Consider the following 25,692-nt stretch of genomic DNA (forward strand, 5'->3'; position numbering starts at 1 on the left):
GGGGGGGGGGGGAGGGGGGGAGGCAGCGTATGTGTGTAGGAAAGAATTGAAAAGTGTTGGGAAGGAGCGATAGTGGCTCTCCGGTGACTCTCGCTGCTCTCCCGGGCCCCTGATTGGTCGGCTGAGACTCGAGACTCACTTCACTGGGCTCGCATAACACGTGGTAATGCGCCACGCAACATCGACAGCGGCAAAAACCTTACACGCTCTCCGTCGCTCTTTATTTACGCTAAATAAACACAATTCTCCATGAAACAGATGAAAAATTCGTCTGTACAAATCTACATTAATCTACATCAGCACACATACGCGTTTCCACTTAAATTTTCATCTACCTTCAATTTACAGTCTTCTCTGAGTTATTCGCTTCAGCGTGCTATAAGCTTTTTGGAAACATTCACTCGTCTTACCTAATTTAGCCCATCTTGTCAACATTACCAAGAAACTAAATAGCAGAGCAGATTGAATTAAGCGTTCTGAGAAGGGAACACAGGTGTCCCATTGTTTGTGCTATAGGGGCGCACGCGCTAATTCCCTTCAAATGGGTCACAAATCGTGCGTGCCTTTCAGCGGATTATACAAAAACGAGGAATTCTCTCGTGTAATTCTTATTAATAGCCACTCGTCCAAAACACAACAAAGATCTTTCCATGATGCAAACCAATTAATTTTTTACCGTCAGCATCGTCTCTATTGAAATATACACGCTTGATGGAACAAAAATCGATTAGCTTTCTTCTCTCCCCTGATATTTCACAGAATTATTTCAGCACATATTAATATAAACCAATGATCTCCCCTTGCCTTGTGGATCAGAAAATTCATCAAACTTCACTACGCAGCTATCGATTTACACGTGTTTTTCTATGTTTTCGATGCGACGACGAATCTCGTCGATATATCGATACACGAACACTTTTTAGAAGGTATCAAAAAAACACAGAATATTTAACGTGTGAGAGATTCCATTTGTCCACTATATTCGAATGCCTCGTGATAATAACAGGAAGTTCACCAACTATTCCAATCAACGCACCTTATCGATGCGAATTGTAATTAATCGAAATTCACAAACCAGTCGTTCGAGCGTTTTCCGGATGCTCGAAATTCCGTATTCCTTCCAAACAATTCAGCCACATTATCGTTTTTTTCGAGATTTATGAATATGGGAAAAATATAGGTTATCCTAGGCGAGACTGCTTCAGAACTGGATTGAGTTAGAGAAGTAGTTTCTTGATGAGTTTTGACAGAGGAAGAATACCTAGAGGACCTGCTCTAATGTGACTAAACTTGGAGTTGGATGAAATCTGGAGGGTTCGTCGTGTTTGGCGTCGACAAGGCAGTGGCGTAGAGTTGGGCTGGTATCGGTTGTGGGTCGACTCGTGTATGCGGGACCTGTACCCGCGTCTAATATAGGTCAGTAGGCCAGGGCGATCATGGCAACGCGGACATGCGCGCCACGGTGTGCTATACGCACGCACTCTAAGAGAACTCAAGAGAAAGAGAAAAAGAGACCCACCCGTATATGTATATACATGTGTGTGTATATATATATACGTTACGCGAGACACGGGGATAACTCGCTGCTTTGTCACAAATCCCTTTCTAGTCCTTCCTTCTTATCCTGGCTGAAAAATTCATTTTCTCAGAAATCCAAAAATCCAGCTTGGGACTCGATCAGCCAATTCTATATTTTCTATCTATAGAGAGACTGGATCGAGGGATCCATAGGCCTTTTGCTAAATTGATTCCGATTGGTATAACACAACGATTGATTTTCATTCATTGCAGAAGGTAAACAGACAGTGTCACGAGAGACTAGTGGTGGTAGCGTAGACAGTGTAGTAGCAGACCCACCCGACTGACGATGAACGGCAGCACCACCAGCTGAGCCGAACACGACCGAAGTTCCCCGAGCGTTCACGGAGCCACATATTCGTTCGTGGGCCAACGATAGTAAGAGTTAAAACTCTGCCGGAGGTCAGATTCTCACTTCCGTGACATCGCTTTCCCAAAGCCAAACTCGTTTTTCTATCTCTTCTACATACCTTCCGCATCAATTTTCCCTTAAAAAATCCATCGTCATTCGTTCCTCGATACACTGGATTTTTCTGCTTAACCCTCAAGTGCTTGCGAGGTTTTTCAACTCCTTACTATTTTTAACCAATTTTATCCCTTTGCAATTGGGAGGAAGCTTTCGATTTATCGGAGAGCCGGTTCTGGGGAATTTAGTAGCGAGACGAATCGTTTGTATTCAATTAGCGAGTCGCTGCCGATCGTATTAATAACACATCCGTGTCCGGTCTAATCTACGATACGGTTATGTACGAGCTTAATAAAGATAGCGACGTTTCGCTTTGGAAGGGTCTCCTGGAGGGAGGGAGGTGTCTACGTACGGCCAACCTCGCCAATAGACATTTTTCGTTTTTCGACCCAGGAACGTTTGATTCGTTAACAAAAAATACAAAGAACGAATATAATGCACAAAAAGGTAATTATAATCCTGAAAATTGTTGTTAATCTACAATGATATGGTCATACAAAGAACCTATACAGCATAATTGACTAAAAGTTACTATTTTATAATTATCTTTTTGTAATTCAATTGACTAAAAAACGGCTAAAAGATGGTATTAAGTCACTTGATGCTGTATGGGAAATACGGTGGTATCTCGACGTGAAGTGATTTTAAAAAATTCGATACGCTATATACCATATTCTTAATTATATTTTCGATGAATATGTTTTGAGATAGGTTCACTTAACTCAAATGTTACTACAACATTATATACTTAAGAATAGCGTTTGTTGGTTGACATTACTTTATACCTGACACTGACAACAGAAGTTTTATAAGATGGAAAAAATTCTAGCAATTAGTGAAATTGTCGAATTTGTGTAAGATTAAAAGTAAACTTTGTTTGATTCTAATTATAAAAGTGAGTTTTTCTGCATTGGTAGGTTGCAATTTGAAGTTGGAGTGTCGAAGCAGAGAAAAAGGCGAGGAAAGGATAAGGAAACAGTTGCGTTGAACTGGCCGTGGTTTCCCCTACTCTCTGTAATGCCTGCAACTTACAATTGCATGCCGGGGGAAGTGTGTTACTACTCGAGCGTAACCGACGAGACCTCGACCAATTTAAGTACGCGATCGCCTTCTACGTACTCTTTGCCGCCGCTCTGTAGTTGCTGTGGCTACTCACCTAAGTGTGTGTCACTCGAGTCACCCGGCTCGCATACCTGCTAAATCACATTGCGTCACGAATCCTGAACAATTTTATTCACCTTCGCATTATATTAGGATTCCTTCTATTTACCATTCGTTTATTTTTCCCTCTATTTTCTTAAATCTCATCATTCTTCGGAAAAAAGTATTTACAAACGATTTGAGACTAGCTCAATCGTGACGGAGTCATAGGATATCTTCAGCATTCACACTTATTAGAGTAGTTTAGGAGGATCAATAATTTTGAAAGTGAATTTTATTCACATTTGCATGTGTATATAAAAGTCTGATCTAAAGATACCAATCGGAAAAATTTAGATAAGAGAGAGAATTTTTAAGTCTAGTCTTTATAATATTATTCGGGGTATTCTATTGGTCAAAGCTTTATCCTAATGAGTCAATAAGAGAGCAAAATCACCAAATCGCGAACCAATAGAAAATCCCGAATTAAATAATGTTTAATCCTTATTAACTTTTTAAATAACTAATGAATCTAAAACTGTTAAATGTTACATTTTTTATGAGTATACGCCCTTAAGAAAAATATCTACCTATATCTACCAGGAATGCTACTGTATTTTTGTTTCTTTCCTAAAATCTCATCATCGTTGAATCAAAATCGTTTTCAACGCGCTCACAAGCTTACTATTACTAGAAACACAAGTCTCCACCTTTATTTTTAAATCAGTGGCGGAGGAAGAGCGATAATTTTGAAAGTGAATTCTGTTACCGGGTGAAAGCAGTCGTTCCTGTGTGATCTGTGAACGTGACACGGTGACCAAATTCTGAGGTGCGATACAGACTGTAACGAATATTATTACTCGCTTTCACGTGCTTGCCTTTACCAATTGCAAGCTACAAGCTTCTTTTGTAAAAGACTATTCTCTGATTCCAAGCGAGTAACGCGCCAAGGATCGAAATGAAGCGAACCAGAGTGTTTTGAAAATTTTTAATAAAACTCAGTTATGAAGAGAGGGATCGTTTCAGGGATCTCTCGGAGCTGCATTCATTCGGTTCTTCCGATGTGCCGGGGAAGTCGAATGAAGAATCTCGAGAATGATATTTAATACCTGGCCTGGGTGGACGAGATGCTAATGGTAAACACCATAGAGGACCCCCTCCCCCCTTTCCCTTCCACTGGGTCGAACTGCGGCGTTGCCATGTCAGCGAGACGCCGTCAAGTCCCGCCGTTGCTACGATGACGTAACACAGAAGTGCTTGCGTCACAGATCAAGAGGGGGGGGGGGAATTTCGAGCAGGGGTAGGTTGAGGCTTTAACAGCCCCCGGAAAAATTCATCGCTCGAACAATCTTGACAATTTTACTATATTGCATTCGAAAAAAATTATCAATCATGCGGAAATATTCATAAATGAGTAAAACGCTGTAGAACGTGGACGTAGGAAGATGCTATCTCCCTATAATTGTATAAAGGATATTCAATTTGTGCATAGAACTTTATCGAACCTACGATTTGCATTCGAAGAGGTTTTAGGTAAATTTTCACAATTTTTTTAATAATTATTTTAATAAATCAACATAAACGTTTTCCTACCTGCCTGCTTTCAGGCGTTTTACACGGTCGATCTTATATACAGGGTGTCTATTCAAATTTGCTCGAAAATGGGAATACAAAATAGTATTTATATCTAACACTAGTAGATATTAAATGTTGCGTGCTATATTTATTGATACAAATAAAAAGAAAATTGAAAAATATATGTATAAATGAATATTTCCTATAATTGTACACACATACTCTCACGGACACAGAAAAATAAATTTTTGCATCCACACTCTAGGGCGAGTTAAAATAAACACCCTGTATACAGGATGGGCCATGTAAAAAGAGAGAGAGAGAGAGAGAGAGAGAGAGGGGAAAGAGCGCCCCAGAGCACACATTAGAGATACGAATCTTTGTGCAGGGTCTTCTTGACGAAATTCCCTTCGATTTACATTCATATTAGTCGCATTAAAAAAAAAATAGATATCTCTAATAATTAGGGAAATAAATATTTACTTTATTCACGCTCTGGGGCGTTTTTAGTGGCGCACCCTGTATATAGTGTACTCCGCTATGAAAATTGGAGAATTAATTTCAGATCGAAAACGCGGTGAAATAATTTATCGAGAACGCAAGCTGGAAAATGAACTGTGGAAAACAACGAATGGTTGCTGGCGTATATCAATATTTGTGTAGGTGTGTTGGTTGTGCCTGATGCACAGGATCAGTGCACCCAGCGCGACGTTCCCGGAGACAGCATTGTTCGCACGGTCGTAGAACTGCGGCAAACTTCGTGTCGGATCGTTAACAATGTAGGCGAGAATCTTTGCTCTTTTCATTAATTGAATTTTTTACGAAAACACCCTTTACAGGAATTTTTCATATTAATTTCCTCTGCCAAATTAAACGAATTGATAATATCATGGAGAGCATTGCGTTCATTTTATATTTTGGACAATCTAATAAATAATTTTCAATCGATTTTCGTTGCACATAACAGTCTATAATGATATAGAATACATGTATACCTACTGTACCTGCCACTTAAAATGCCCCTGAGCATAGATGCAAAAAGCCGTTTATATTATATAATTATAAGGGATATTAAATGAATTTCTTTGAATGCAAATAGAAAGGAACTTTAAAATTTGTTATGCAAAAATTTTACTTCTTTTATACATAGTTTAACGAGAAAAATATTTTCTTACGTCTCTCTCTCTCTCTCTCTCTCTCTATGTTCTGGGGCGTATCAAGTATCTTGCAATGTACAGGGTTTACCACTCGAAGTACCCAAAAGCCTGTACGCAAGGAAACATTTATGTTGATCTAGCAAAATAACTATTAAATATATTAAATTCTTGCATAGGAATTCCCTGGATGTAAATAACGGCCAGAAGTTTCCAAAAGATATTTCACTGAAAAATGTCGTACCTCTTATAACTATATATATACGTACATCCTTATAGGTTAGTTAGAAAAATTCGTGTCTCATTTTTTACTCTCGGGACATCACGATGGTGTACGGCAAATTAATTAAATTTCTTATCGGGAGATCTTTCGTGATCCAGGATCGTGAATGGTGTTTCAAGGTCACAGGTATCCCGAAGGTCCCGTGGGTTAGCGAAGAACCTGGGAATGTGGCTCCAGGATTCTCTTGAGGAGCGGCCGCACATGCGAGCTATTACTTCCGGTCGGTCGTCTCTTTCATGGAGAGAAGAGGAAGAGTGGTAGAATGGGAGGGAGGAAGGGAGGGAGGGAGGGAGGGGGGGGGAGGGGAGTGGTACCAAAGAGAGAGAAGGAGCAACTTCCCTTCTCGCCGTTGGTTTTCGCGTTCCTTCCTTATTCCTTCCTTTTCCCAGCAGCAGCACAGCGCCTTCAATGATGGCAGAAAGCTCCATTAAGGCTTCACGATAATGACTGCCAGTCGCGTACGCGCACCTGCAAACCGGATGTGCCTGCACGAACACTAACCGCGTATCGCGCGCTTATTTATCGCCCCGTCCATGTCACTACTAACGAGAGAAATAATAAATCCGCCATTTTTCACCAGCCATCCTCCCTTCGCGATGGCCCTAGGGAATTTTCATGTTCCATAATCGCTTTGCATAGAAAATCCCCGTGGAAAATTTATTTTGATTCCTCGACCACACAATCCAAGCAAATTTTCCAAAAAAGAATTCAAATTGCCATACGTAAGATTAAAATTGTGAAATTCGTTGGTTCGCGAGCCAACTCTAGTCCCATTGACGACGCAGTCACCATTCGTATCGAGATGCTCAGTTGAGCATACAAAGTTTTCTGTGCACACAAGTGTTGAGTCGAACGCGCGTCATTTTGGTGTACAGGCTAAACTAAAAAACATTTCTGTACGTCTGGGCCAATCTCAAGGGTTTACGTAATTGTTCCAAAAGAGCTGATATATACACTCGTGATATACCTATATATTTTAATTGTTATATATATATATATATATATATATAGCGATCAATTTATTACAGGCTCTCGTGTACTCCAGTCAAAAATATTTAGAAATCGTGAAAAGATAGATCCGGTTGGTGAAACGAGTAATCCGATGGTGTGGCTTTGACCAATCGAATCGTTTAAGAGGAAATATTGAATTTTTATATAGTTGATTTTCAGGAGGATGAAATTAGAAGCCAATCCGGAGAGAGGGAATGATAAGATCGATAATGGAAGTTCTTCTTGGCGTAATTATTAATTCAACGGAGGCAGCGCGCAAAGACGATTAAAGGGACGGTGTTAAGCTCGATGGCGAATTTTCCTTCGCTCGCTCGCGTAGGACGACGAATCCGAAAAGCGCCGGATGTAATGGATAATTAGCCGACGCATAATTTCGTAGACGTTACGCAGACATCTCTCAATTATCCCTGCAGATCCTGCATGCAAAAAGGTCGTTAGATAATTACAGTGTTATCGTGCAGAAACATTTCGTAATTAGTCACGACATATTTGATTTGTTCAACTAGCTACCTAACGCGTCTTTAATATTACAGGTATACGCATATATATATATATATACAATTATTTTCTCTCACATTCTCCACTACTTATAATTCCGAAGAAAAGAAAAATTTTTCCGTAAATATCGCACCGTTCGTTAAGGTTAAATGGAAAATTTGGTTGGCGGAAAATTATGAGCAAATTTAAGATTAGATATATATATATATATGATTCAAAAGAGAGAGGGCATATATATATATATATATATATACAGAATAGGACGCACGATAATTACTCAGGTGGAGAACCGAAGAGACGACTCGATTTCTGTTTTCGCAAAAACGGAATTGCGCAGCTGCGGGACGTTTTGGCCAATAGGATCGGAGAGTATCGCCGCGTGGTGGCCACGGGGGTCAGCGGAGCCAGCGCCGCGTCGCTGCTGGTGCTGCTCCTGCCTACTCGCACTGAATTTTATCGCCTATAATTGAATCTGCCATTTCGCGAACAAAGCCACCTATCGATTTCTACCCACTGCCATTGCCATGCGGCAGAAACCAATCCCGACGCTCGATCGTCAATTACGAAATCACTTCCCTGGCGCACGGAGTCTCATTCTGATTTTCATCCCCGATTAAATTTACACAAACTAATTGTTTTTATTTCGACATCGACTGGACGCAATAAGAACTAGCCTCCGATAAATCATCCTCTCCATTTGCAAATATCTCATTTATCGCCACCGTTATCGATAACACCGAGATAATCATTTCGCCTGCAGCTGTCGAATCTTCGCAAGAATTTATCATCGATGCGAATCAGCGCTCGATAATTGCCGCTAATCAACAACGACAACAATTTTCCTCCTTCGATTTTAACAATAACCTAATTATTTGGTTCTGTCATTCATTGTGGGGTTTCCCATTTTTTTTACTCAATAAAGATAATTTTGGTCGTTTCGTTGCTCCTCGTCGGGTTTGATCATTTTTTGTAGAAGCGTTCAGAGGCTCGACAATCGAGAGACGCGAAAAGATCATTTTGTAGTACGCGATTCGCCGGAATTTTTCGTGTGCTGCCGAGCGTGATGGAACACGCGTGTGCCGACACTGTGGGTGCTCGTCAATGGACGGCGAGAGAAAGAGAGAGAAAAAAGACGGGCTGACCTGCCTCAAAAAGCACGCGAATTAAATACTCCGTAAACAGCAATGGCGATCCTTCGTCCATCTAAAAACAGACGCTGAATTTCCTATAATCACTTTACGGCAAATTCGTACCAAACTAATCTTGGAATCGACGGGAAAAAATATCATTCAAATTTTTGTCTTCTCTTCTCGACAAGTTTTATAATTCCTGTTTTTTAATTTGAGTGTAAAGTTTTTCTTCGCAGATTTTTGCAGCATCGATAAATCAAGAATTCTATTGTCTCGTTAAATTTGAAGATTATACGCGTCGAGATAATATTTTGAATGGCCAATTTAGCACCAATTTCATCCTATTAGTATCTTAGAATTTACGAAAAAGTAGAAAATATTTAATTTCTTATTTTTTACTCGAAAAGTTTTACAGTTTCTACCATATAATTCGCGTAAAATTTTTTTCCACAGATTTTATAGCATTGATAAATCAAGAATTCTATTGTTTCATTAAATTTAAAGATTATATGCACAGAGATAACATTTCGAATGGCAAGCTTAACACCAATTTCAACGCATAAAAATGTGCTAGAATTTACAGGAAAAGAAGAGATTACAAATTTATCATTTTTTTTATTGCAAAGTTCTATAATTTTGCATATTTCTTATAAATTATTTTTTGCACTAATAAATCAAATTTTCCATCGCGCCTCTTAATTTGAAGATTACACGCATCGAGCTAATATTTTGGAAAGCCTAACGACGATCGCCAATGATTTCAAAGACGAAGGAAAATTCTAGGAGTTTGGATAAAAGTTGGGGAAAGGAAAAATTGTATACGGGATGGATTAGCTGGCGTGGTCGGCGTCGCCCTTGCCGACGTCGTCGTCGTGTCGACGGATTCGTTGTGTTCGTGCGCAGAACTGGTTGTATCGATTTTGCAGACGCACAAGCACCAGCTTTCCAGCCCGGTCGACGCATAGCAAACGATACGTGCCACGTAGCCGACGGTCCTTGGCTAATGAAAATCTGAACAATCTATACGTCGCACAAAAATAACCAATTTTTATTTTCAACGCTTTCTCCTCGCAATTATAATACTCTGCACAGCCACTTTATCACAATTACCGGCAAGAAAATCGTAAACGCTTTTAAGAAAATTTTATAAACTGTTTTATTAAGAATTTTAATTTCGCTACGCGAATAATTTAAATAAATTAACTTATGAGTAAATTTTAACACTTTTTGCAATTGTTTATTTCGAATCGAGTCCTCAGTGGAGGATTTTCCCAAGAGGTTTATCACACAAGTTTTGGTAGCAACGCGGATCCACAGGGAGCGTCGACTGGGCAATTAGTAAGATATTAATTGCCGGGAAAATCTGTTTTCGGAGATTTCGGCGAGGAACATTAGCGATAATGATGAAGATAGCTCCGTGACAAAGTGGGAAGGTTCCCCTAGGGCGCTACAGGGTGCCAGTACCCAGTCGAGGATGATTTTTCGTGTGGGAGAACGGGGGTGTGTATCGACGGAGCGCAAGGAGTGGCGAGTATCGATCAGTCTGCGAAGAACGAACACCAGTCGAGGACAAGGGTCAAGGTCGCCGAAAGTACCACGCCTGTTTCCACACCACGTCAAGCTACGCCATCCATGCCAAAATCTTCGGCTCGGGAAACCCCCCGCAAAATTACAACCAAAATCGTTGCAATAATACTCTAAATTAATTCCTCCGTTCAATTACGTAACGGCGATTGCAAAAATGCACTCTAAATATTTGATAAATACCGCAAAACTCACGCTAGTGATAAACCAAATTCTGGTCATCGGCGAAGAATCACGGTTTCGCGTGAGGATTTTCCAAAACTATACAGGTTCTCCACCAATGCATCCTCGAGCTTCCGAGGAAACACTGGATTATTTCGATTAGCTAGACGGAAAATAATTTCTGCACAGTCCTAATTCTCGATCCGAGGCGTCGGATTTGTGCGTGATTCGGAGAATCGGCTATCGGAACGAACCTTGACCCACAATCTCTACGTCGGTGAGGCCGATGCGTCAGAAATGTCGGCGACGATTTCTTTCCTGGCTATTTCTTGTACGGCCTAACCCCTCCCGTCCGCGATATAAGCGCGAATAACGCGAGAATAAACGCCGATCATCCGTGGAAGTCGCTCGCGTGGCGATTATCGATCGACGAGCGGTTCTCCAATAAGCGAGATGCGAAACCTCGCACACAGGTATAGACATTTTCAACGGAGTCAAATTTTGGTCGATCTACGTCGGTGAGGTCGATGCGTCAGAATTGTCGGCGACGATTTCTCGTACATCGCAGCGTAACCCCTCCCGTCCGCGGTATAAGCGCGAATAACGCGAGAATAAACGCCGATCATCCGTGGAAGTCGCTCGCGTGGCGATTATCGATCGACGAGCGGTTCTCCAATAAGCGAGATGCGAAACCTCGCACACAGGTATAGACATTTTCAACGAAGTCAAATTTTGGTGGAATATCTTCGTCGAAATGGCGGCAGAAATAAAAACAACCGAGTAAAACGCTCGGAATGAAACCGGTGGAGGGAAGTCGAGAAGAGGGATGGAGGGGGGGGGGGCGATAAAAAAATTAAACGAACGGATTTATAGCGAGCTCCGAAGACGAGGAAACACAGGGTTAAACGAGATTAATCGATCTCACAGGTGAAGCTCGTTAATGAGACGAACAGCTGGCCGTGGCTAAAGTTGGTCGACGCGATGAATCAAACATCGGGATTTTTCACGGATCCACGAGTGATCCACAAAAAAGCAGTTACTATCGGATGTTCGAGTGAGTTTGGGCCGGTGCCACAGAAGCTTATAAAAATATCACTTTCGCGTCACGCATTCGCACCTCTTGTACTTTTTTCATCGGCTCGCTGGCTCCTACGCGGAGGTGGCGCGCCATTAAAGTAGGTGTCAGAAATATCTTTTGTCTCAGCTGCGCTCTCATTAGTCACACGATGATTTACCGCCCCTACATCATTTTCCTATTAACCACGTAACATCCCCTCGAGTCACGTGTCGTCCAATTAATTATATATATATATACTCTACAGCCATTAATCCTGCTCCTCCACTTCTTCGGACTCTTTTTAATACTTTTCCGTCAAGGAACAACTATTTTGCTGAGCCAACAAACGCGATATCCTATTCCCGCCTTTTGAAAATAATTTCATTATATCGTGGAAGGTATTTATAATCGAGTAGTTATGCTTGAAATAAATCAGACATACCACGCTGAGTATAATTAAAATGATTTTAAAGTGCAAGCAGAGTTGATGGGGATTTTATTGCGGGAAAGGTGGAAAGAAATTATGTAGAATTGTTTGGAGGAAAAAGGCGAGTGGGCTCTCCAGGAAATATCGATCTGTCCCGTATCGTAACGGGCCGTAGAATTGGAAATCGACGCTTGTTCACGGCCGGAGTCGTGCAGCTGTGGGCAGTTTTGTTTAGAAAGTTCCTACGCCGGCAGAAGGCCATGGAAATGATGACGTTACACAAGCACGCGGGAGAGGCTAGCTGCTATTACGGCACTGCCACCTCTCTCGAGCTCAACTCGCTCTCCAAGTGTGGAGAACTCCTGCAGAGAGGGGGGAACTCCTTTAAGGAGAGTTTCTTCAACGATTTATACAGACTCTGCTACGTCCCGGAGCATAGATGCGAGAAAACGCTTGTATCTTTGTAAATATAAGAAATACGAAACATTTACATAGGACCTTTTCGAAACCTCTTGCTATTTGCGTTCAGAAAGGTCCTATACAAAATGTTCGTATCTGTGATAGTTACCATAATAGAGAAACATTAACATTTTCGGAGGACCGTGATTCGTTGTACAAGGTGTTCGATAGTTAACCACGTGTTAAACAGAGAAATTTATACGGAACGAAGGATTCTAAGAATAAAATTCTTAAAGCATTCGTCGATCTAACCTTAATTAAGAGTAATTAAGAATTATAAAAATTCCTTTCTATGCGAAACTTCTCATTAGTCCCAGGATGGCTCGAGCGATGTCTGACCAATGGGACAGGGTCATCAAATTTAATGATTATCCTGATAGGAAATCCGCGAAAAAAATCATTCTTAATCCTCGAAATCTATCTAACGAGAGCGTTACAAAGTTTAATCGTGAAATCCTTCGCTTTAAATTATTTTTATAAATTTGTCACAGTCTGATCAGCCACTTTTTAAATAAAAAATCTATCGGGATTTCAACTTTTAATCTCCAATTAACTTTATTCTACTTACCGATCATCCCTTTAATTATTATCATCGACCTTCTAAATCTAATAATTTTAGGTGCTTCTTCTTCTTGAGATTTACCCGTTGATTATAACGCATGTATAAGTCAGAAGCGAATAATTACCGAAGGAAGAAACGGGATTCGAAATCGGTGATCAAGCGAGAACATTTGGCAACCAGGAGAGAATTTTGGGAGAAAGAAAGAGAGCGGTTAACGCAAAAATTAAAACAAATGTCTGACGGGAAACCGGAAACGTGGCGGTTAATGGGTTCTCGGAAGCGTTTGGTTTCTGAAGTCACCCTCTCTCTCTCCGGATTCGAAATCCGAATTGGACGGGACAAAGAACGACGAGGTTTCTGTTTGGAAGGGCAAGAGGAGGAGGGGGGGGGGGGGGGATTAATGCAACAAACGCGCGGTCCAAGGCCGTCGCAACAACAGCGTAGCGCCGCTCACATTTCATTAAGTGTAATGCCCGACGAACTATAGCATTACCCACGTTAACACCGCTACACGAATGAGCAAAAATCAAAATAAACAAACGACGCTGCAGATTTATCAGTAAATTTTCCATAATCCATTGTATACTATTGAAGTATTAATTTTGTAAAATTGATTTAGATGATTAATTCGTCGATGCTGCGGTTAATGATCAAATACATAAGAGAGAGAGAGAGAGAGAGATGGCGTACGAATTAAAAGCGATTAAAATTAAATATGGCGGTTGGCAGCTTTCGTTTTCGTGGAGAGGGCAGAAATCAGCTGTTACCAGTGGCTCGTAAACATCCCCCCCCCCTCCCCCTCCTCCTCCATCGAGCTGGCACCTTTCCCCGAGGAAATCTCTCGGTGCGACTCGTGCATCGCCGAGAGACACACACGGATCTCTCGCTCGCATATTAAACGTTCAATATCCGCGGTTTAACGCCGAGTGTTACTAAAAATAATTTATTTACGAGCGCTGCTGATAAGTTGCTACTAAGCCGTTCGCTCTGAAGTCGCCGCAAAGAAATTTCTGGTTCACGGTCCCCGCGTTCGAATCAACGGCCAACTCGTCCGAATTCTTCGGCCCGTTCAAATTGAGAAATTGAAAGTTTATCATGAAAATTGTGCAGTTTAACGAACGGCCTTGTTTTTTCTTCCCTCCGTTTTGTCCCGTTGCGCGGGATATAATTACTAGTTTTTTTTTTATTAGAATAATCAAGATAATTGCAGGATTATCGCACGGCGTTACTTACGATTGCGCAAGGAATTGGAACACGGAGGGCCTCTCTCGCGTCTCTTACTTTTCTACTCACGCGCAACAGCAGCTTTACGAGCGATCGATCAGCCAATCGTCGATTTGTACAATTATGACGCCGATAAAAGCCTATGGCAATTGTCGAAAGAAAACGGGTTTTCTCGTAGTCGTAAAAAGAGAGAGATAGAAAGCAATAGTATACCAAATAATATCGAGCCGAGGGAAAGGATGTTGAGGATTTCTGCTCAATAAAATTACACAGCGATAAAAAACTGTTCTTCGTCTTATCTCGATTTAAAACTACGTATAAGACGGAAGCGTCGCGAAACCTCGTATGAAAAAGGGACGCTAAACCGATATGCAAAATAGGTGTGCATGTTTCTTGAATCAATCCTCGTTGGAGGTCAGTGGTACTCGCGGGATTCCCTGAAGAATCCAGGAATAGTAATAATAGTAGTCGATGTAAACATAGTGAGTTTTGGCAACACTGAAAAGGGGTGAGAGCACCCAGGAATAGATTTTCACGGATTGCGTGGTCGGAAACACCTGAACAACTTATTGGCGAGTCGTGCACCACTCGATCCTCGGAGCGGATCTTGCGATATATATTCACTGGTCGCAGTGCGGACGAACCAATCCGGTGAGTCGATGAAACGTTTCCATGAGAAATAAACATCTCTCCGAGCAAAACCAAATATGAGTCGACGGTACGGAGAGAGAAAAACTCAACAATGCACACACTGTAATCCTCGATAACCGATTTCGCGTAATCTTGGGAAATATTTTCTTAAGAATTTCCTAAATATACATATATATGTATGTATGTATATGTATATTTATCGAGTAAAAAGAAAGGAAGATAAAGAGAAAAACGAATCGGTGTTTTCCTTTCGAGCCTATCAACGTTTAGCATTCACCTCGACCTCAACGTCATCGTTGATTTTCTCTCGGTTTTATCTATGCTTTTCCAAGAGCATTCGTCACCACTTTTCTCGGAATTGATAATGGCCCAATCGCCGAAGAAAGGAACCACAATCGCTATCGGCAATTATAGCGCGTCGCTAACATTCCTTTCGTTACTCGACCCGCCAGAAATCTCGGTAGAATTTTTCTTATCTTAAGACAATAACTGGTCCATTAGCGCTCTATTGTGTTTCTTCCGTTTACTCGCTCGCTTCGACGATGATTCTCACAATCGACAAAAAGCTTTCGCCGCGGAGGAATTCTTCGAAGCCTTGGAATACATGGTGAGAAGGTAGTAGTGTGTTGTTAAGAGGGTCCGAAAAAAAATTGGTCAACAACGTCTCCCCTCTTCGCGCACGGAGCTTTTTCGCGGAGGAGCTTGTTGTTTTGGGAAGCCCATATAGAGAGTCCGAGCGGATTAAACGGGGTCCAACAACGAGAGAGTTGCCAATCGATCTTGCGTATTGATTTATCGAGCCGCGAGTACCATTCAGTCTGAGGCAAGCCAAGCATTGGCCAATCACGCTAGAACCTGCCAGTAGGCGTGTTTACGGTAGGCCCACAACATTCTAGACAGGCTTGCAATGCCTTATAATTCTCGTGGAAAAATTCGCCCAACCTATACCATGCACGCCCTTATGGTCCCTCGATGTTATATCCACCCTCTGGGTCTACTATATATATATATATATATAGTTTTCAGAATGAAAATACAAGAAAAAACTTGCAAAAAATTGAGGTTTCTCAAAACCTGGACGATGGAACATTTTTACTTTACTCGTAGAAAAAATTTAATATATCCGAATCACCTTCTCCCGAATTGGAAGAATTTGGATAATGCTTCGCGCGCGCGTGTTTAGCAAATTCTGTATATAACTGAAGATTTATTTTCGTAATGGTTTAACAGTCCACTGATGTATCGAGTCGACGACGTTGAGAGAAACGAGGTGAAAAATTCCTGATTTGATAAATCAGTCGTAAATTTTTCATAGTGTTTATACGCTTGATGGTTTAGCTCGTAGTTGACGCTACGAGCACAAAGGCGAAATTAATAGGTTCATTAACGGATCATGCCGCGAAACACGTGCATCCCGACGTTTGCGCAATGCTTCATGATTTGTCACGACGGAGTCACATTTTACAAGCTACTTATCGCTCGGAAAGTGCTGGGATAATCGCGATGAAAAAGCCATTGTTTACGACACCAACAAGTGGGTCTCGGTCGGGTGTTTCGTAATCAGCGATTTCCTCAATTTTTTTCTACCCAATTTTAAGACACCCGTCGATCCACTTGGTTGAATTAAACGGACAAACCTTCTTGATCTTTATTGATCCGGACAGCAAGATTCGGCAAAGGAGTCGGAGAGATCGTAACAGAGATGCCTACTCGGCAGCCGAGTCGATTAAATAGCGCCTTAACACGGGTGAAATGGAGGCGCAAGGAGAAAGTGGAAAGTAATGTAGGCAACCTTATTGTTGTTCTTATTATTGTGTAATGAGCGTAACTCGGTGGGTACTTCATTAGTATGGCATTACGTGGCATTGAGGAATAATTACGTGGCTTCCTGCCGATCGGAAAACTCATCCGGTACCACTTTCCTTCGTTGGAGCACCACGAGCACGTGCTTGGAAAGCTAAGTAATTGCCTAAATTCGATTTACAGAAATCACGCAGAGTCCCTTGGTAGAATCGTTGCTACAGTTTGCCTCGTTAGAGACCGATCGGCTCTATATGCTTTCTTGCCTCAACGAGAAATTCTTCAACGTCAGCGACGAAGGTGTTGGCGAACAATGGCGAACGCTGGGTAATTAGAGTGACAATACGGACAGGGCAGCAGCGCGCTATTACGGCGAGAGTTGCGAATTATTTAGTCCTTGGAAGTCGAACGTTTCTAAGAGCAACGCACGGATGAGTCACACCGTCTCCGAGCTGGAGCATCCGTTGCTAGGAGCCACGAGAGCTCCCGTAAAACTGCTGCTCGATCAACTCGCGCGATTCGTACGTCGTAAATAATAATTCTAAAAACACGCTGGACAATAGAAGATACTCGAAATCCGCTTAGACCTCAATTTTTCTAACCTCCTAATCCAAGTTTAGCAGGCAGTTATCCTTTCGTAGACAAAAACTAATAATCATATTTTTCCAAGTTGCCTAACACGAGTTTTCTATATATATATATATATATATTTTGCGAAACACGGTTTCCAGTATACACTGCGAGATAATTGGAAGACAGAAAAATTCCCTCTCTCGCTAAAGAGATATATAGCGAGAAAAAATTGATGAGAAACTTCTGCGGACCATGGGTTTGCCTTGCGCGCCATAAATAAGCGTGTAAGTACGATCACGCACTCTTTAAAGGCCATCCAATAGGACCACCGAACGTTAAGCGAGAGTGAGAGTGCCGTGGTGACCCGCAGGATTCCGCGAAATTCGGCCTACGTCCGCAATCGGGCCTGTTATACAACAAAACGAGCATGGTATAAATGGTAGATTTACATTTTACGTACATCTTTCCTTTCTTCCTCTCTTCCTCTCTCTCTCTCTCTCTCTCTCTCTCTCTAAAATTCTGACCAATTCTAGAATAAATCAGATCTAAACGCGTGCTTCAATTGAGAGAGAAAAAAATACACAGTCCTCTTAACGTAGCGAAATACTAATTAATTTAAGAGTAATATGGTTTCTGAGCGTGGATCTCTGTACCTATGCAAGAGGTTTGTAAAGTTCTTTCCGCGCCTAACTAAAAACGCTGTTGCGAGGCTGAAAAATCTACTTGGTTGGAAAACGGGCAGAAAGAGGGACGGAACGGTGGAAAAAGGGCCTGTTGCATGAGAAACAATGTAGGAAGCTCGCAAAAGTCAAATCGAAACAGTTGTTTCTCGAGTTTTTTGTTTCCGTTCAACCGCCGTGACAATGAAAAGAGTGCGGTGGCGCGGACAGCGGGAATGGGGCGGAGGTACAATGCAATTTTGCTTCACTCGTCGAATTTGTTGGTCGAAGACCGGTGAATAATGAAATTCGGTAGAATAGGCGGTCGACGAAAGTAGCGAGCGTGTATTTTTGCGAAAGGAAACGCGGTCAGGCTGGTGTATGCGAGAGAAGAGAAGAGAAGAGAAGAGAAAAGAAAGTCAAGGTAACGCTATTTTTCCTGCACGGTCGAACGAACGACGGACAGATGGACCGTCGGTGATGCTCGGCAAGTTCCGGTGATCGTCGCGGAGCCACGATCTACCTCGGTGTAGTCCGCTGTTGTTCGGAAAGCGTGAAACCTGGCAACGCCGCAGGCACGACGACGCACCATCAAGAATCTATATCCCGACTTCGTACGTTTTCGGATAATCTCGAGCGTTCTCGCCCGCTCGACCACGTGACTCCCGGTACACGCTGCTGCTGCCGCCGCTGCTCTGCCGTAGCTGTGCCCGAGCCCGATGTGCCGCTCTTACTCGCTATTAGGCAAACGCGATTTCGGCATATTTTCTTTTTTGCTGCTGTTGCTTCGCCTAAAAATGCTGACTCCGGTGACTGGCTAATTAAAGTGAACTTCAGAAAAACCGACTGGCGTCTTTCCGACGTATGAATTATTGACTCGACTATCGATCAAAGAACGCCAGATTTAAGGACGAAACGACGATAAGCGGATATTCTCCGCGACGGAACGCATTGTTTTTTCGTCCTTCTTTCCTTCTCTCGCGAAGCATTTCGTATGAATTCTGTAGGTTAGGCACGTCGTTCAAACATTTTCCATCCGGTTAAGCTTTTGGAACGTTCAAATGGGACAAACGTCCACGTAATTCACCGTTATGTATTATTCGATCATGTAACGACGTTCGAGAGGATAATAAGCGTTATATCTCGCGTTAAGTTAAGCCGTTACGCTAATGGTTATTTACGCATTGCATAAAATTGTTAGAAATTTACGTCGCTGTCCCGATTACGAAGCTTTTCTCCAGCCTCGGTTTTTTCGGTTAAACACAATGCTGGACGCTTCTTTGTCGCGGAGCGACGTGCTGCTGTTGGTATCATCGCAGTCGATCCAACTGATATCCGTTATAACTTGCAAATCCCTTACGCAATTCCATTACCACATCCACGGGCCACGCTCATTAACGCCGTCTAATGCGTAACTCGCCGAATTATAGGCGACCTTGAAACCGCTCACGGGAAAGTTGATATAATTAAATCACGGCGTAAACGGCTTAAGGAAATCACCGAACTCTACCTATATATTTTTTATTTATTTTTTGTTTTGTTTTAATATTGCTTCAACATTTTGATAAAAAATTTACGGGCTTGTTTTATCGTTTTTAAAGAACGGAACTCACGAGCAAAAGGTTAGCAGAGATCTCGGTATTGTATAAATCGCCTTTTATGATTATGGTCACGTTTGAATATTAACTTTGATAAATATTAGGGAATAAAGATTGTTGAGTCACGAAAAACTAGTGCTTTGTAAGGCAGTTTTTGTTGAAATCTGTTGAGGTTGTGTCAACAGGTAAATTTGCTGTATAAGAGAAGTAGCGCCTCAAAGACGTTTCAAATTGAAATTTGTCGATGTTGTGACGGATAAATTTACTGTATAAGAGAATAGTGCCTCGACGCTGGTACATATATTATTGCTCTTCTATGTATGTACTTGTCATGGAGATACACAAAAAAGAAAAGGCCTCTCCTCTATGACGAATTCTTTGGGCAATGCATTGTTTTCCAAGAAAACTTAATTTCTTCCATCTAAAATTACTGTGATTTTCACCCACGTTAATCGCTTTGAATGGGTGAAGAGATCCTTCCAAGGTACAGGATAGTTTTACGTTTTCAATAGAAGTTCGTTGGGGAAAAAAATTTGTTAATTTCCTGCCGAGCAGGTAGAATTGACTTTATTCGTGGAATGAGTCGGAGAGTCGGTCGGATTTCAAAAATCGTTTCGCCCAGTTTGCAATGCGAGTTCCCGCAGGTAGACACGCGAGGGATACTGGCATATGGGTGAAAGATATTCTCTCCACATGTTCACAGACCAAACTTAGAGCAGCATCCAGAGTGTCTACTGGTCAGGTAGACGATCCTGGACAAGTTCGCTCCAGAAACTAGTAGAAAACAACGACGACTCAAACCCAAAAGCCTTGACTACCCAAGAAGAATAGCTGTGGTCTGCCAGCAAGCACGACTCTCTCGAGTCTTTGTAGCTAAAAAAAAATGTCCAGTGTGATTTTTTGTTAATTTAGACAAAAATGTTATAAGAGCTTTTAATAAACAAAACAAATACTTCCAAAGTCTCCGCTTACTTCAATCTCCGATCTTGAAAATTTTATCGAGGTGAGAAAATCCATGCGGAAGTAATTCTCTAATTACGCGACTATTGTCTGGGCGCTCATGATCCTTTAATTAGGCTACTTAACGAGCTCTAGCGTAGGGAAAAGCCTTTCCTGGTGATGGATAATACAATATTCTGCTGGAATAATATAAATAATGAAACATACCCTGCATTTTCAGTGGCAACAATGGACATGTGCCTCCTCTCATCGAGGGTGGGCGCGGCGTCGTACTGCCGATTGAGATCCGTGGTAACGAATAGAAAAGTCACAAGCAGCAATAATATTCGGAAACTCCGCCAATTCAATGGGCAACCACTAGCATCCACGCCCGCACCAGCACATAAAAATGGGAAGTACACAAAACACCACGAAACACCAGGAGGCCCCGTAGGACCCCACAGCAGAACCCCAAAAGGATTCTACCCTCATAAAGTTGGCACTTTTGCTATAATGTTTCCGTTTCTTTCAGCCAGTTGGCCGTTTATTGGCAGTTGTCTGTCATGCGAGAGTGGCTGCCAAAGATCAACCCAGATAAGGATCCACTCTCTGCTTTTGCTATTAATTTTAGTCCAATTTATCAATGGCTCCTTGCACTATCAAATTCAACATGCAACTCAATTTTCTTGTTCCTCCTGTGGACTTTGAATTCTGCCGCCGGAATACTCCTGTCAAACAAAAAATACATTCCATTAGTTTTATGCTATTAAAACTGATTAGACCCTTCGTGATAATTTATTTAAATCGTTTATTTATCCTAGCTTGTGTGCGAGAGACACTATTGACAACGAATCATGAAAAATCACAATTCCTTCGTCGAATTATCTAACAATTTTTTGACCTACTTTTTATTAGATAATTTAACGTTTTCAATCAGCTATATTTTCCCCCTTATCAGATGACGACGTACATCATCAGGTGATACGCACAATTAATAAGGTTACCAGGCATATGCACTCTCTAGCCGAGTATTTATTTATTAATGAAGCTCAATATATGGATTTACGTCAGTCAATTGTGCGATAGAATTTTGCAACCAGCACTCATCCCCATTAGTAGAAAATTTTATCAGCTACTAATTGATAAAGCAAAAGGATTAGAAAATAGCGCATAATATTTTGAAGTAATACTATCTCTGGGAACAATCAGTCTAAATTTATGCGCTAAGCGCTCACGAAATACCAGAGAGAAGGATTAAAGACAAAGAGTCGATTATCGTTTGCTATAAGTAAGCGCACATGGCGCTCCTCGAAATTTCTTTTAGCCTCTCTGATTCACCTTGAAAATTCACTACAAAAAATTTGACAGTCCCTAGCCTACGTGAATAAAATTAGTGATGATACTGATAATAATCGGTGAAAAAGAAAATCCACCGAGAGAATTGTGTGAAAGGTTATTTTCGAAATGTTTGACGTATCAACAATTTAATCCTATTAAGAAAATTTTATAACTTTTGTGCACTGACACGACCATACAAGGTAATTTTTAATGCAATGATATTGATTAAAAAGAAATCGCTGGATTTCAACGAGTCACGGGTTAATAGGTGTACCTTTATTCGCAAAATAACAAAAAAAGCGTATGTTTGGCTCGAATATTCTGCCATTAGATGAGATTTTTCCTCGAATATGGAAAAAATTATAGAACTGCTCCTTTCTTTCTCGAAGAATCGTGTGGGTAGAGAGGACAGACCTGTGTTTTCCGAAGAAAAACACAGTGTGGCGCCACGAGATGCTCACGTCGAATTCTAGCGGCGGCCTGCACGTGTGTCGAAAGGGATTACGAGTTCCAAACCTATTAAAACCCTAGCCAACCAATCAAAAGTTCTCAGGAAACTCGTAAAAATCCTAAAACTTACAAGGCTATCACAATTCTTCAAAAGATCTTCCCACTTTCCAAAAACCCAAAAGAACGAAGCTCTAACACAATCCACGCAATAAAAAAGCTTGAATAAACCAGAATTTACATTTAAACCAAAGAAATTTGCTACGAAGCGAAATCCAAGCACACGATTCATAAATTCTCAAGAACAGCTCGACTTTGGCATAAATAACGATGATTAATTATTCAAGAATGAAATATCCACACACATTCGCACAGAAAGCACGTCGAGTTTCGTAACTTCGTCAGGTTTGCTGGAAAAAACTTGGAGGTTTTCCCAAAGCACGGCCGATCCACCGAAGAACAAAAAGATTCCAAATAGCTTTGCGTGTCCCTAATGTAGACGCTGCATTTTGAACACGGTCAAAAAAATGATAAAGTTGACGGAGGCTATCTAGATACACGAGTACACACGCGTATATTTTATACACTGGCCAGCATAGCTCTAACGACACTAAAGTCATCTAGACGAATCTTTCAACAAATTTGTTTACACAGATCTGTGAGAGAGAGAGGGATTTATGAATGACTTTCAGTGTCCGTCGAGGCACAAAATGTCCTCGAGAGGCAAACAGAGCGCATCAAGAGAGCAAAGAAAATAAATAGAAGTCGAAAAGATAGGTTCGATTCGAGTAAAAGTGATTCCTGAAGGAAAATGTGTTGGGAGAATCACAGTGAGGGCTCACCCTAGATAAGCTCGGAGCTGCTCAGGGTTTGGTCCGTTATGCGTTGAACATCTCCAACAGGGAAAAAGATCCTCCTTACCCCGCCTGGAGCGGGCCACTCTTTCCTCTCTCGTCCCGCCCGTTTCTCTCTCTCTTACTCCCCTTTACTCCTCCTCTCTCGATGTTTCTCTTACACTCGCACTCTCACGCACACACGCACACACACACAAACACTCTATCTCTCTTTCTTTCTCCGTTGCTCACACACGTCTTGAAATTCTCTCCTATGTCGCGTCTGCGCGCGCGCACTACGTGCGTGTTTGTGATCGCGTGTCAGTGTGTTTTTGTATGTGAATGCGCACTTTTGATTAGCCGTGTGACGTCACAGGATTATCACGGCATCTCCCGTGGGACGCGAGGCTATCCTAAAAGGCTCGCCCGGGCACGGGCGAGGGGAATTTCGTGGCAATAGAAATTTCGCCGCCCGCACAACTCACCCGCGGAATTCGTGAAACGACTGACTCCTCGACGCAAGCAACGGAGCACACACCAGCCCGGAGGTCTTCCGACAGCTGGCGCTACGAACGCAGCAAGTTCTGCCTTCGCAGTATGCGTGTGTGTGCGCGCGTCTGTATATACCATATACCGCAAATCATCGAATTCAAACGAATATCAACGAATGTCGCCGAGCATGACCGACGAATTCCGATACTCCACGAGTCATGGCGTAAGTATCCGAAGATGTACGATGGTTCGCGCGTTTCTAGCAGAATATTTAAAAACGTTTCAATCTCCTAAATTAATAACGAAACGAATATCCTTTTATATTATAATAAACAAGTAACTGTAAAGTAAATATTTACTGTTGGGATCAATAAACATTTTTGACAATGTATTGCTGAATAAGAGAGAATACAACAAGCTAATAAATTAACTAAGATATCAGATATCACGAAGAATTAAGAAAAAAAAAAGTTTAAAGTAAGGAATTTTCCTTTTTTTAGGTAATGAGAATTATATGTATGTGTCAAAGCTACCAATATGCAGCTTATTGCAAGCTGCAAACTAATCGGAGTTTGGACAAGTGGAAATGAAGATAAGCGGATTCACACGGAATTGTACGAAAATGGACGACATAACGCGAGTTACTTCGGGAATATGTGATTCAACATCAAGTACACAACCCTCGTTCGTACACGAACATACTGTATAGACTAAGATTTCAACAAAATTGTTCACTTCCAGTCTGAACACTCCAAATTCATTTCTTTAAGCTTATCCAAAAAATCGCGTATCCTCTAAACCCTATCCCCCCCCCCCTCCGCCTTTCACGCTCGTTTGAAAATAAAACGTTCTGTATTATATATTGGACTTGTAATAAAACATTTTGATACAAAACTAAGTAAAAATAGATTAACTTTAATATTAATTGCATGAAAAATATTGATTGTAGAGGTAAAGAAATAAACAGAAATTCAGGTTTATTTGCGATACAAATAATTTTAATATGGAACGATACGAATTTTGAGTATGCACAATTATAGTACGGAATAATTCTCTTACAAAAACGTGATACTGAACTTTATTTTGTAACAAGCGGAAGAATTTCTGGGCAATGCAGCTCAGCCAGCTGTTTAGGACTACGCCCATTATTGTCTAACATTGTTAAATCTGTAAGTGGAATAAGAATTTCGCAGACGGCCGGCAACTTCGCTTGAATTGCCCTGTGCAAAGCTGTACAGCCATCGACATCCTGCAGATTAGCGGAAGCGCCATGGCGTAAAAGCAATTGGACGATTTTTACGTGACCTTGACTAGCCGCCCTTTGAAGCGGTGTCGCCAAAACGCAGCGTGTCCTGACATCCACAGAGGCCCCGTTTTTCAACAATAATTCACTAATTTCGTAATGTCCGTTTCTCGCCGAATAATGTAAAGCAGTGTAACCAGCAGAATCCTCAATATCGACGGAAACTCCTTTCCTCAGCAAGAGATTCACGCGATCAAGATCATTGTACTGAGCTAAAACATAACCTAATCAGTGCACGCTTCAAAATACAACAATAAACATAACCAACTTACCGGCAAACCAGATTCCCCTCTCGAACTCCATTTCACAGAGGGTTTGACGAATGTTGGCTCCACGTCCATTATTAGAATGACAGCAAGAGTCGAATGACCCGTGTGAATGATCCATGATCTTCCCTTAACCAAACTATTCGCTTGGAAATCACAAATCTCTTCAAAGTTCTGGCAAAAAAATATCTTTATCCTCGTGCGATAATTTTATAACATATATATATATTGTAAGTGCGACTTATCAAACATAGACAAGGTGTGTATTTTCAAAGCCTTAATATTCTAAGTAGTCCGAATGTATTTAAGAATACATATCATTGTTTTAGAATTAGTGTCTTAAAAAAAGTATTTTTTATCTTTTCCTTAAATCACGTTAACTTTTGCATCGGATAAAGCTGCGTCAAATGTATACATACATGAAATTCCTTAGTTATCTGTACGACAGAAACAAGTTTACACAGTTTTGTAATGCAAGGCAGT

At 41.4% G+C, this 25,692-nt stretch overlaps 2 protein-coding genes across 3 annotated transcripts in view; both read right to left on the minus strand.

Annotated features, from left to right (window-relative positions):
* tai (taiman) overlaps positions 1 to 23,804 on the minus strand; it is a 46,715-nt gene extending 22,911 nt beyond the window's left edge. The window contains exons 1-2 of one of the 2 annotated variants that reach the window (XM_066740015.1): positions 23,158 to 23,804; positions 20,759 to 21,258 (exon numbers count right to left, since the gene is read on the minus strand). In XM_066740015.1, coding sequence (XP_066596112.1) covers positions 20,759 to 20,787 — 29 coding nt within the window. In that variant the 5' untranslated portion in view covers positions 20,788 to 21,258; positions 23,158 to 23,804. The remainder of the gene's footprint in view (positions 1 to 20,758; positions 21,259 to 23,157) is intronic. The other variant, XM_066740014.1, reaches the window with a different exon arrangement.
* Positions 23,805 to 24,595: 791 nt separating this feature from the next.
* Positions 24,596 to 25,357, minus strand: LOC136781210 (ankyrin repeat domain-containing protein 39-like). The gene is made up of 2 exons (XM_066740016.1): positions 25,216 to 25,357; positions 24,596 to 25,155 (listed from the first exon to the last, which is right to left on the minus strand). Exons 1-2 carry the CDS (start codon positions 25,328 to 25,330, stop codon positions 24,719 to 24,721), a joined length of 552 nt encoding a protein of 183 aa, XP_066596113.1. The 5' UTR covers positions 25,331 to 25,357; the 3' UTR covers positions 24,596 to 24,718.
* Between the last annotated feature and the right edge of the window lie 335 nt (positions 25,358 to 25,692).

Source organism: Prorops nasuta, unplaced genomic scaffold, assembly GCF_024137725.1.
Source record: "Prorops nasuta isolate Cenicafe-Biocafe unplaced genomic scaffold, Cenicafe_Pnas_1.2 PNAS00022, whole genome shotgun sequence".
Taxonomy (NCBI): domain Eukaryota; kingdom Metazoa; phylum Arthropoda; class Insecta; order Hymenoptera; family Bethylidae; genus Prorops; species Prorops nasuta.